The sequence below is a fragment of the Rutilus rutilus genome, assembly GCF_951802725.1.
Source record: "Rutilus rutilus genome assembly, chromosome: 21".
Lineage (NCBI taxonomy): Eukaryota > Metazoa > Chordata > Actinopteri > Cypriniformes > Leuciscidae > Rutilus > Rutilus rutilus.
Genome location: NC_140226.1, coordinates 10,804,393 through 10,818,159, shown reverse-complemented (window position 1 = coordinate 10,818,159; position 13,767 = coordinate 10,804,393). Strand labels below are relative to the sequence as shown.

General features: G+C 35.6%; 1 protein-coding gene across 2 annotated transcripts in view; it reads right to left on the bottom strand.

Annotated features, from left to right (window-relative positions):
* akap6 (A kinase (PRKA) anchor protein 6) overlaps nt 1–13,767 on the bottom strand; it is a 164,656-nt gene that overhangs the window by 119,577 nt on the left and 31,312 nt on the right. Inside the window, exons 1-2 of one of the 2 annotated variants that reach the window (XM_084394076.1) lie at nt 6,365–6,566; nt 284–535 (exon numbers count right to left, since the gene is read on the bottom strand). Coding sequence is in view for 1 of the 2 variants with exons in the window: in XM_084394075.1 (XP_084250201.1) it covers nt 284–535 (252 nt within the window). In the remaining variant the exon portion in view is untranslated. Of the gene's footprint in view, nt 1–283; nt 536–6,364; nt 6,567–13,767 lie in introns of those variants that run through there. The other variant, XM_084394075.1, reaches the window with a different exon arrangement.

The window sequence follows — 13,767 nt, the reverse complement described above, 5'->3', positions numbered from 1 at the left end:
CTATTCATTTGCAAACTCAAAATTAAAATGTAATCAAATCTATCCTGTGCTGAAAGAATTGTTTCGGGATAAAAGTGCGCTTTTCTGCAAGTGTTTGCTAGGGTTGCCTAGTCTAAATGTCTTTGGTGAAGGGTAGAGCATATGAGTTTATGGTACACTCCCAACAGAACATTGCGTAACTAAGTTTCTGTCCTAGTGAATTAGTGAGGGATGTGCCCTTAGTAAGGGATGTACCCCGCTCTAGGTGGTATAATTCAGATGATGCTTTAGAGATGTATCTGACCTCATCGTGATCCTGGCTGAAGGCTTGCAGTATGTCAGTCTGGCGGGTGTAGTTGCCGTTGGAGTCCTGGAGGCCCTGGAGAAGCCTCTCTTTCAGAACCAACACGGACACTCGCAACTGGTGCCACAGGAGCTGCACGCTCCGGATGTCCACTATGATGTTCACAGAGTAGGACAGGAGCTTCAGGGAGAACTCGGTCTCCAACAGTGCGTGGATCTGCTCGACATGATCGGATATGTCTTCACAGATGTCCTATCAGACAGACAAATGCACAGACAGTCATCAGATTTTAGGATCTGCAATACTGTGCAAGAAATTACTCATCATATGGTGGCATGGGATTCATACAGATCCTTGAAAATAAAAAAATTCTGATTATCTGGTTTTCCCAACTACATCATCTTGTACTAAAAATGCTAAAGAGCTATTTCCATCAGCAACCCGGAGCACACCGGATATTCAAAACGCATTCCTCTAAAGAGTTTTTAGATTGAAGACATTGAAAGTTCAGACAAAATGTTATATATGAATTACAGTTCTAGAGAAAGAGCAAAAAGGACGGGACATCAGTACAGTCATCAGGAACTGTCTAAGAGAAGATCAACGATGCAAAGATTAAAGTACTCAACAGGATATATCTGCATCATGCACACCAAATACTGTTATTATGGTCACTAAAAGAAATAGCGCAGATTTCTAGGCCTTACTGCAGTATTAGCATTTAATATTCTTTTGATAAAAGGACCCTCAGTCAAGTCAAGACTACTTGTCATGCACCTACCTTCAACCAGGCACAAGTGAAACAACAACACAGTGTTATGTATCCATGCAAGAGGAAATGGAGGGATATTTGAGTCATTTTCACATGACATATGAATAATACAGTGGAGATCTCAGAATATACAAAAGAGCACCAGTAGTTTTCCCTGTAAATTACCTCTGAGTACGTCCTTCTCTGTTAAGAAAATTACATACAATAGCGTTCAAAAGTGTGATGCCAGTTACGTTTTTTGGAGGGGGGCGGGATTGCAGGATATTACTTTTATTCAGCAAGAATACATTACATTAATCATTAACATATTAATTTAATACAAAACATATTTAGAATGAATAATAATAAAGGTCTCTTGGGCACAAAATCAGCATATTAGGATGATTTATCAAGGATCATGTGACACTGAAGACACTGAAGAATGGAGTTATGACTACTGCAAAGCTACCATCACAGAACATTTTAAATTGTTATAATATTTCACAGTATTGCTGTTTTTATCTCATTTTTTATTAAATAAAAGCAACCTTGGTTATCATAAGAGACTTTTTTCTAAAACGTAAAAAATCTTTTGAAAGGTAGTGTATTCTTGTTGAAAACTGACCGGGGTATTATTTACACAATGTGGTGTAAACTCTAACACCTCATCAGTAACATCTAGAACTAGTGCATTTTCATTGCTATTTGAGTTCTAGTTTAAACCAGTGTGACTCCACATTCCCTACAGTTGAGTTAAGCAACAGCTGGCACTATTTAGTAAGATTCACAAAGACCATGTTGAGTGTGCTGCCATTCTATAGATCTTTATTAAGCGTTTAATATTTTAAGATGATTTCACTGAAATTGGAAAAAGGTACTTTAAGGTGCATTGTGTAATATTTAGGATGATCTGTTGACAGAAATGCAATATCATAACATAACTATGTTTTAAGTGGTGTATAAAGACCTTACATAATGAACCGTTATGTTTTTATTACCTCAGAATGAGTCATTTCTATCTATATACACCGCGGCTCCCCTTACATTGAAATAGCCATTTTGTGCCAACATGTTTCTACAGTAGCCCTACATGGACAAACACGTTTCGTAACTATGTTGTTCTTCGTGCAAAGAAGCTAGCTAAAGTCAGCGGATAAAACACTGACACAATTATGAACAAGTAACAATAATATATAATTTACTGAATAATTAAGTAAACATAATTTCTTAATTTATCTTTGTAAAGAAACCTCATTGCTTAACTGGCTACTCTCTGCTGTCTCAGACGACAACACCTTTCCTGTCGGCCACCGTAACGTTTGTTGGTTGCAATTCGCAACCTCACCACTAGATGCCGCAAAAATAAAAAAAAATTTACATAATCACACACTGCACCTTTAAGTAGTTCCTTGCAGCATGTGGTTCATCTGATGTGAAAGTCAAAGCAGTGAAGAGCACATTTACAGCCGTGGGTCACCGGGTCTAGGGGGCTTTTCTTCTACTGTCACTGTGGTTCAAATCATAAATCAAGCAGCCAGGGGGTGATATTAAAAGGATAGTTTCAGAAGTAACTAATTTTAGAAGGTGAGATCACAAAACAGAATAAGATTTAGTTACACTACACAGCAACTGCACATTTACAGTGACCCCAAAAAAGTACTTGGACTCTCAAGTCTCAACTAAATAATGCCTGAATGTCGCTGCTTTAGATAACAAATGCATGTGAAGTCAGATGCCAATTTACATTTTTCCCTCAAGTAACACAATTAGATTTGCATTTTTCAACATACTAAAATACTGTTTGGGTCCACTGTATGTGGTTGGATCATGTCATGTTCCCTTCCCCCCAGCCTGTCAGTCGGAAGGGCGGCTCAGCTGCTAGGAAACTCGGACAGTTGCCTCATCTCATCCAAACTTAAACACACTGTCATTTATAAAAAGTTTTAATTCCCAGGGCAAAATAGGAAATTTCCTTTTGAAACATTTTGCCACTTTGACATCATTGGAACTGCATCATTAATCAAATTAAAAATAATTCTTAAAATAAGTATTTGGACACTTTTACACACTTACACAGCCAAAGTGGCAACTGCAAACAAATGAAACTAGAACTTCACTTTACTAAGCCACTTTATTTTCTTTTACACCAATGTGGTGTTGTAATTAATTCTATTAAGAATAAACATGCTCCACGAGTTTTGGACACTTTCTGGTTATCAATTTTTGTACATTTTGAACAATATATTTTGAAACTTATAAAACTGCACTTTGTGAAATATGTGTGTTTGTGGTATATCTTTTTAAAATAAAAGCCCTTTGTTTTGATATTCTGTTATATAACACTAGAGCAGCACGATTAATCGTTAAAAGATCGCGATCTCGATTCAAACACTCATGTGATTTCATTTCTAAATGACAGCGACTCGGCTGTGTCTCTGAAAACATTGACAAATACGATCACAGCTAACATTCAAATCTGTGTTCACGCTGTAGCTGAGCCAGAGAAAGAAGTTGTCATGAATAGGTATGAAACAGTTTCTTTTCAGAGTCTTTTCAACCACACAGTATCATTATTTCTATTACAAATATTCAAATTAATCACAGAAGAACTGATAAGTACGGATAAAAGTTTATAGTTCGGATATAAATACTGATGTCTATAATGGTAGTGATCAAAACTGAAAGTAAATTGACGCATCAGATCAATTACATTGTTACACCAGTAGGTGACGACAAGTGACTGTTAAAACATTTATTTGTCATTGAATCATTCATTCAAGAGATTTGTTAAAAAAAAGCTGATTCATCCAGTAATGAAACAAGTGAAGTATTTATGAGTTAAATTCATTCAAACGGATTTCTTTTTAAACATTTTAAATAGACTGCAGCAATTCACATTTTGTCAGAACCTCTAGTAAATTACATGTTATTTTGTTTAGTTGTAAGTTCAGATTTGAAAAAAAAAAATCATGATTCTCAATATATCCAGAATCGTGCAGCTCTATATAATACAAATACATGTGTACATTTTTAATTGTGGCTTAAGTATCCAAAAACTTCTTGGCATCACTTTTTTTTTTTTCACAGGTTTTGGGCAAAATACTGAACGTGTCAGAACCTAAAAAGCACTGAGACAATCAAGACAAGTGTGAGAGAGAATATAGTCACATGAGCATTTATGGGGCACGGCAGACATGCCAAAACAACTGCAGCTCGATGTCAACACAGCAACACCAGAGTTACGGCCAGCAGCATCTATGATACGGTGCCGTCCACTCCCTAAAATAACACGGCACCGCTGAATGTAGGTCAGACATGTAGCAGGTCCCACACACTCCTGCCTCGCTGGCTCAAAAACAAACAGTAGAGTACAAGCTGACCAAATTACAGTCCACAGAACGCTCACAGATCATCTGCAGCACACATACTGTAATACAGATGATCATGACACCATCTTCAGTTCTTGAAGAACATATGAACCTTTTGGCCTAGTTATGTCTTAGTTATGTTTATAAATAGTAAAATAAGAATAATCACATTACATTATAAGAAGTGCATCAAAAAGATCCAAATATCTAATTTATGAGATACTTAAAGGATTAAGTGGTTGAACTATTTAAGTTTGAAAATTAAATGGCTGGTGAACAAAACAAATGCATTTACACTGAGCTTAAAACATATAAGAGTTTATTCTGAACCGTATCTAGCATGTTTGACTCTCTCTAATGAGATGCTACATGAATCAAATGATTCTAGTTGATTCTCATTGGTCAATTTCAGCATTATAATGGCCACAAAGGTGTTTAATTGATCAACGACTCAATTTCTTACATAGCTGTGCAGGTTTCATATCTCGCATATATCAATCCTTGGTGTCGTTTTCCCTCACACAATACAATAATTTAAGCTCAAATCAATATTTTATGTCCATTTCCCAAGGTCACTGTTACAAAATAAGTCTTTCAGGATGATATAAGACCCTGATCCCCCAGTCTGGGTTTATTTGTATATACTGACATGTACATGAACAATGATGTTACATTTTTATATATATAAATTATTCAGCAAGGATGCATTAAATTGATCAAAAGTGACAGTAAAGACATTTATAATGTTACAAAAGATTTCTATTTCAAATAAATGTTGTTCTTTTGAACAAGAATTATGAAAAAATTTATCATGGTTTGCAAAAAACAATATTAAGCAGCACAACTGTTGTCAACATAATTGATAATAATAAGAAATGTTTCTTGAACAGCAAATCATCATATTAGAATGATTTCTGAAGGATTACGTGACCCTGAAGACTGGAGTAATGATGCTAAAAACACATCACAGAAATAAATTACATTTACACAAATGTTTGAATGCAAGTTTACCATGATATTAACAAGGTACTCTAAGGAGCTAAAAACAGGGTTCATACAGATACTGTAAAAAATCAATTCCAGGACTTTAAGCACTACTTTTTTTGGTTTTCAAGGACTACAATGAGAGATCGAACTTATCAAACAATATCTTTAGGATATTTAACTCAAATTACAGATATATGGTATCCAAAATACAACTTATAACATATTTAATAATATATATTAAATACAAAGTTTATAATGGCTACTATTGCTCAATAAATCATATTTTATATTATAATGTTGGCGTACTTCGTACCGAGAAAAGGTCTGATGGGGGTTTATCAGACTGTTAATTTTGCGTGAAAAGATTGTATTCGTGTTTTTTCGAAAAAATGAAATTTCATATTGTATTTCAATAAGTAAAGCACTTTTAAAGTACCTCTTCGTAAATATGGATGTTTTCAAGGGTTTTCCAGGACTTAAATTAAAAAAAGTAAAATGCAAGTACTTAAAGCACCTTGTAAGAACCCTGTAAAAATACCATGGTACTTTTTGGGATTTTTTGTTATCAGTGGAGATAAAGGCCAGTGAAAGTGACAGAGAAAGGGTGTACAGCTGCCCTCTCAACACCATGTGATCTCTGATGACACGAGCAGCACATTGACACACATACAAACACTCCAACGTAAATTAACTTTCATTCAAAGCATGGTCCTTTTTCCAAATGCAAAATAATGCAAACATTTTCCAACAAAATATGCCAATCCAACGTAATTCTCATCTTTTTCATTTAAAAATTTGCAAGAAATCCACATCCACACCAAACACAAAGCCAGCATAATCAATTATCCACAAAAGAAAACGCAGCCGCTCAACTTCACATCCGAACAATATTTCAAACAATCTCAGCAATGTCAAGCTGTCAGAGACTATCTGTTAGAAGCATACTTGAGCGTGTCAGTTGATCCGTCCTCTTACCTGCGCATCGGCTGAGGTAAAACACGATGAATGAAAGAGAATGAAGATTCGTTTAGTGTGCTCGGCGCGGCATGCGTGTCAGATCTGATGTCAGATGTGACAGCTCTGAGTGCTCGTGCTGTCTGATATGTTGTCGTTCTCTCTCTGTATCTCTTCCTCACTCACTTCACTGCCCCATTTCTTCCATTCTGTCTTTCTCTCTGGAGGAGGGGCTGTCTCACCACACCGAGGGGCTATTTTGGGACTTGACCTCTCCCTCCCTCCAGCAGCCCTCGTGCTGGCCTCACTTTGTCTGCCCCACCAGCATGGGCAGCTGCTGCGGGGGGGTATTGCACAGGGGTTTGAGGGGTAACTGGAGACGCTAAGGTCACAGCACACACACAGGCTTCCACATTAGCACTATCAACAAGGCTAGAACACTACATTTTACAGTAGAATACAGCCTACATGTGCAAAGAGGCAAGATTTTGTTTTATTTATGGCTGTGTTAAGGATTTACACTCTAAAATGTAGTCACCTTTGGCTTGCTTAGTTGGAGACACTTAATATTCAGCAGTATAATTGATTTGACTGCACTGACTGAATCAACATTAAATTGCATTGAGCTGAATAGTGGCACTATTATCTTGCTACAGCTGCTTTATAGCAGAATTTGAATTCGTCTCATATTTTAAATATTAAACTTCTTAAAATTGCTGCTTTGAAAGCATTTCTATTGTTTAAAGAGCTTTCAAAATAAAGGTGACTTGACTAAAACACTTCATAAGATCAATGTGTCTATCACAGCAGATTTCAAGCAAATGCACCACAAACATGAACATTTGCATTTTTGACCTATGAACTTGAAACACTGAATATGATTTAAATGAAAAACTTAGCAAATGCAACAGATTCTTTGGAAACCTACAAGCCTCTTGATGTAAAAACAGAGTATGCTGTACTGACACACAATTCCCTTACAGGATAATGTGCCATGGTAAAAAAACGGTTTTAAATGGTTTTAAAACGTTACCATGAATGTAATACCATGGTATTTTCATATAAATATACAAATATGTTACTCATACCCTCCAGTGCAAAAGTTTGGAGTCAATACTTGAATACTTTTATTCTGTGAGGATGTATTATGGGTAAATTGTTTAAAAGTGACAGTAAAAGACATTCAAAATAATGCTTAAGATTTCTATTTCAAACAAATGCTGTTATTTTGGACTTTCTATTCATCAAATAAAAAATACTTGAATAAATGTATTATGGTTTCCACAAAAATATTAAGCAGCACAGCTGTTTTCAATGTTTCTTGATCATCAAATCAGCATATCAGATTGATTTCTGAAAGATCATGTGACACTGAAGACTAATGTAATGATGATGCAAATTCAGCTTTGATCACAGGAATAAATTGAATGTATTCAAATACAAAAGTAATTTTGAATTGTAATAATATTTCACAATATTACTGTTTTTACTGTATTTTTGATCAAATAAATGCTGCCTTGATGAGCAAAAGAGACTTCTTTCAAAAACATTTTCTTTTTTTTTCTTTTTTTAAACCTTACCGACACCAAATTTTTTTGAAACATGGTATAGGTCAAAGTACAATGGTATCACCATTTAATGCTATAAAAGTAGCATGGTTCCACTACAATACAAAAACAGAATGTCATTTCAAGGGCTATTCAACTAGCTAATAAAAAGTTGTCTTAACTAAAGAGTTAGTTCATCCAAAAATGTACTCACTCTCATGTTGTTCCAAACCTCTATGAGTTTCTTTTCTTCTGTTGAACACAAAAGAAAATATTCTGAAGAATGTTGGTAACCAGACAGTAGCCATTGACTTCCATAGTAATTTTTTTTCTTACTATGGAAGTCAAATGGCTACCGTCAACTGTCTGGTTGGAACAATACAGGTTTGGAACAACATGAGGGTGAGTAAGTAATGACAAAATTTTCATTTTTAGGTGAACTATCCCTTTAACTAACAAACAGACGTGCATTTACATTCTGCCAGATAGATGTAATCATGGCAAATAGTGGTAAATGGAGCTGGGAGTACTACAATCAAAGTATTCCATGAACAAGCATGCATAAAACAAGAAATGTGCAGAACTTGTACGGACCCCCATAATGGAAATAATGAAAAAAAAAAATACAACATGCAAATGCCGCAAAGTTTGAGGCCTTTAGCACTTTTTCAAATCACACAGACATTTCATCACACTGTACAATATTCTCTCTCTGTAGAGGAGACTGAATTCTCCACATTACTAAGATTACATCACTCGAAATAAACATCCACATGAAATGCTCTGGTCTCAACTGGATAAAAATACAGACGTGAGAAACATGGGTGTGTGTGTAAATCACATCACTGTGACCTGACAACTGGTAAAATTCTATTACATGCTATGTGTGTGAGTGTGTGTGCAAATCCCTCTCATACTGTACATCTGATCTGTGGAATAAGGGTGTGTCTGCATTACTGGTATGCTGCAGACATTGTTCTGTGGGCTGATCTCATCTGGGAATGTGAACATCACAGTTGATCTACTGCCAGTCTCCACATACTACACACAACTGTTACTGCAAAACACACAGAACTACTTCTGTACTATCTATCTATCTATCTATCTATCTATGACAGTTCTCTCATGATTGCATGTTAGTGACGCCATCCTTTGGTCAACAATTTGTCAAGCTGTGACACCAATGTTCTTAAATATGACATACTAAATGCTACTTTATATAAAACAAAATTTTACAGTTTTATTTATATTTTCTATTTATATTATCTTGATGTTTAAAGTTAATGTTATTTGTAAACTTACTTTCCAGATATACTAAATGTCTAAACAGTTCAACTTAAATCTATAAACCTTGAATAGTTTTAATTGAGTGTAAATTATTCAATATATTTTAATTTATCAAATATTTAATGTATTATTTGTAATATAGTCTTAATTCATGCAACCGACAAGTGAACGAATGGGTGTTCATAATTAAATTACTATGAACTAGAGTTATACAACACTACCATTCAAAAGTTTAGAGTCGGTAAGATTTAGCCAGCAATTATTTTTTAGGATTCTTGAAAAAACTGAAAATGTGAAATAGAAATCTTTTGTTACATTATACATGCCTTTACTGTCACTGTCTTTACTTTTAAGTAATTATTCACTTTTTAATCTAATTAATTTATATATATATATATATACACACACACTTTTCTTTTCTTTATCCCAGACTTTAGAATGGCACAACCTCTCCACAAGATGGCACTGTTTGCTTGATATAGCAAAGATGGCACTGTTAGACAATATAGCATATAAACACCATGCCACTAGATGCTGAATAATTGGTGTTTTAAGAGGAAGAGACATGTGACTGTAGATGTTTCAGTCATCTGTAATTGCCTCAAAATTATATATTTAAAAGATTCATCCGTTTCCTCCTGAAAGCGTGTCCGATATATTTCCCAGCATTCATATAACACACTCAAAGCTCCATTGCAGTTCTAGAGTCACTTCAAACATGATGAAGAATCTCAGTATGAAAACGGAGTGTGAGTCACTAGTGTAGGAGTATCAGTCCGTGCTGAGCTCTGTGGCCTCTCATGGAGAAACAGATGTGTGCTGCCCGGACTGACTCATTGTCTGCTGATACTGAACACAAAGACTTCAGTCACCCCCTCAGAATAACCCTGGATTCAGCAAGAAACACACACGGAATTCTTCCCAACAACAATGCATCAACAGAAACTCCACAAAAGAAGCAGAAAAAGGTGCTTAACCAACCAAAGAAAAGGAGCAGGCAGAAATCAAAATGTCATACTGAAAAATTATATATATATAATAACTTTATATAAGATGTAATTAAATATAATTTCATATTTAATTTATATTTATACTATTTATTGTTAATCATTAAAAATTATTACATTTATTAATATACATTAATCAATTATACATACACATGTTATATTGTCCATCCATTCATTCTCCACACGTATTGTCATATGTAGGGTCACAGGAAATTATAATTATGTAATTATTATATAATTTATAATTATTACATAATTTAAAATGATTGTGTACTTATTCATCAGGTGTGCATATATGGGTCTAATTCTTCAATAAAAGTCTCTTTACAGAGCTTCATTACATTGTGACAGGTTCCTAAAACGAGCAGTGATGAAATGTGGCTTTCAAACTGACTGAAACTATCAGGGATCTTGTTTCTTGTTTCAGAAATATCTTCAAATTGACAGTTGCCACACAGCCAAAAATCAACATACTGTAGACTTGATTAACTTTACTACGCCTGCAGTGCTGTCACTTTACAGCTATAAAGACGTAACTATGGACTATGAAGGAAAAGCTTCTCACACACACACACAAAAAGTCACTTTAACATTTTAAAAGCCTCACATGATTTATTAAGAGGAAAGGCTGCTTCTCAGACTGGCTGTAAAACTAACACCAGAGACAAATAGACAAATGTAATGATAGAGGAAAAGGAGAAAACCAGCAGGTCACGTTCCAGAGATGGTGACATAAGTTCAGTTAAAGGAGAGATTCCTGTAGCACATTAATAATGCACAGTCTCCGCTGAGAGAAACGCAGCCGGTTTCCTTTTTACTTTCACTTATTTAAAGCTAAAGTGTGTTGCTTTTTGAGGTTAAAACACTTTTGTTCCATCTCAGTTTCAAAACATGTCTGGGTCTTATTTGAATGGCTCTCATCTGTTCAAGCAGATCCACAGGCTGTCTGATTCTCCCTCATGAAAGACATCGAGAGGGTAAACGTCTAATTAAAAACAGCTGAGCACGCTGTTCTGTAGATGAAATGAGAGCACAACTGAAAAACAATGATGTTACAGAAACGGTGTTATGTAATGGTTTCTTGATTCATCTGAAAGCGGAGCAGAGGGATTCAGCTGCGAGAGAAACACTGAAACTCTCACTATAATCGCATCATCATCACTGTCAAACACTTGATGTGAAATGTTGTTACTATAGTGCATTAGACCAGGGTTTCCAAACGAGGGATCACAAGTTGATCAAAGAAAATAATTACTAAAAACAAAAAAAAGGTAAAATAAATCATTTTTAAATAAAAACAAACAAAAACATCTTAAAAAAAAGATGTAACCATTAACCAACATCAGAGAGCAGTAAACATATGTTGTTCATTTTTGAAATATTAACTTAAAATCTCAGGGAGTATTAATAATAATAATAATAATAATATTTATTTTTTATAGCGCCTTTCAAGAACCCAAGGTTGCTTCACAAAATAATACAAACAGTTGACAGACAAAGAGACAAGCAATCTGCTTATTATAACACTCAAACAAGCAGAAAAGCAGATGGAGACAACCAATAACTACAAATAATTAACATGAGAAGTTATAGAATCAGAGAAAACATCAATTTCGATAAAGTAAACGTAACAAATACTGAAAAAGTGGAAGACAGAGAAGTATAGAGGAAAATGATTATTTACTGAGCATGGTGAATAGATGAGTTTTGAGTTGAGATTTAAAGGTCTGGAGGTTAGGGGTGGCAAGAAGATTAGGGGGCATCTTATTCCATAGCTTAGGGCCTATAACATTAAAAGCCCTATACCACCCACAGTAGAGAGTTTATACTTGGTACGACAAGCAAATTGTCATTGCTAGATCTAAGGGTCCGGGCAGGAACATATTGTTGCACTAACTCAGCAAGGTATTGGGGTGCGGGGCCATGACAGGCTTTATAAACTAAGACTAAAATTTTAAACTGGATGCGATTGACCACAGGAAGCAAGTGAAGTTGGTAAAGGATGGGAGTGATATGTGCGGATATCTTATTATATGTAAGGGCTCGAGCAGCAGAGTTTTGCACCATTTGAAGGCTATGTATAGCTTTGGTGGGTAAGCCGCTATATAAGGAGTTACAGTAGTCCAATCTGGAGGTTATAAAAGCGTGGATAACAGTTTCAGCATCTCCAAAGTTAAGAGAGGGGCGTATACGAACAATATTCCGCAAGTGGGAGAAGCATGATTTAACAATCTGACCAATGTGTGAGTCAAAATGTAACGAGGAGTCGAACAAAACTCCCAGATCCCATACAGTTTTTAAAGGCCTAATCTGGACACCATCAATATCAATGAACATGTCATGCCGGGGTAAACTCTGTGATTTAGGGCCAATCAACAGGATTTCAGTTTTGCCAGCATTAAGCTGTAAGAAGTTATCAGACATCCATGTTTTAAGTTCCTGAAGGCAAGAGATAACAGAAGTGGGTGGACAAGCTGAGTTAGGTTTAACCGTGAAATAAATTTGAATATCATTAGCGTAACTATGAAAGTTGAGACCATGCCGTCTGATGATCTGTCCTAGAGGCAGCACATAAATGAGAAATAAAAGAGGACCAAGTAGAGAACCTTGAGGTACACCATGAGAAATAGTGACGGTACGGGATCAATTCTCACCTATCCTAACAAATTGCTGTCTATCCGATAGATATGAAGTTAACCACTGAAGAGCAGCACCAGTGATGCCTATTGCAGACAGTCGAGAAATAAGTGTAGAGTGGCACACAGTGTCAAATGCTGCACTGAGATCAAGAAGAACCAGGATACTATGGGCACCAGGATCAGAAACCAGGAGGAGATAATTTAGCACTTTTAAAAGTGCCGTTTCTGTGCTGTGATAGGGACGAAAACCAGATTGAAGCGGTTCAAAAAGATTATGTTTCTCTAAATGTGACTGCAGTTGTGCCACAACTACCTTCTCAAGTAACTTGGCAACTAAAAGGGAGGCCTGTAATTGTTCTGAATGATGTTAGAGGCCAGACTGTTTAGTATTGGAGTGATGGCCGCTACTTTTAGATAATGTGGAACATAGGCAGTGGCAAGAGATCTATTTATAATATGAGTAATAGGTTGAATAAGTGAAGGCAAAAGGGTTTTTAGAAGGTATGTTGGAATAGGATCAAGTGTACAGGAAGTAGAATGTCAGATGTATCACAGATGTATTTCACAGATGTATTTGTGAGTAAAAAAGTGTCAAGCAGACGACCTATCAGATATGGAGTTGAATATGAAGAGGCAGTTGGAGAAAAAGCTTGACAAATGTTGTTGTTTTTTTTGTTTTTTTTTGTAGGAAAAATGACTGAAAACTTTCACAGAGATCAACAGAGCCAGTAATAGCTACAGATGATGGTTTGACCAGTTTGTTTATCTCAAGAGAAAAGAGCTTTAGGTTAGCACTTGGCTTTGTTGATAACAGTTGAAAGATAGTCAGAACACGCAATGTTAAGTGCTTCTTTATATTTCATTACTGAATCTGAAAAAGCCATGGCATGGACAAGAAAGTATTACTTTATTTTTGTAAAGTCTTTCAAGATGCCAACATTTTG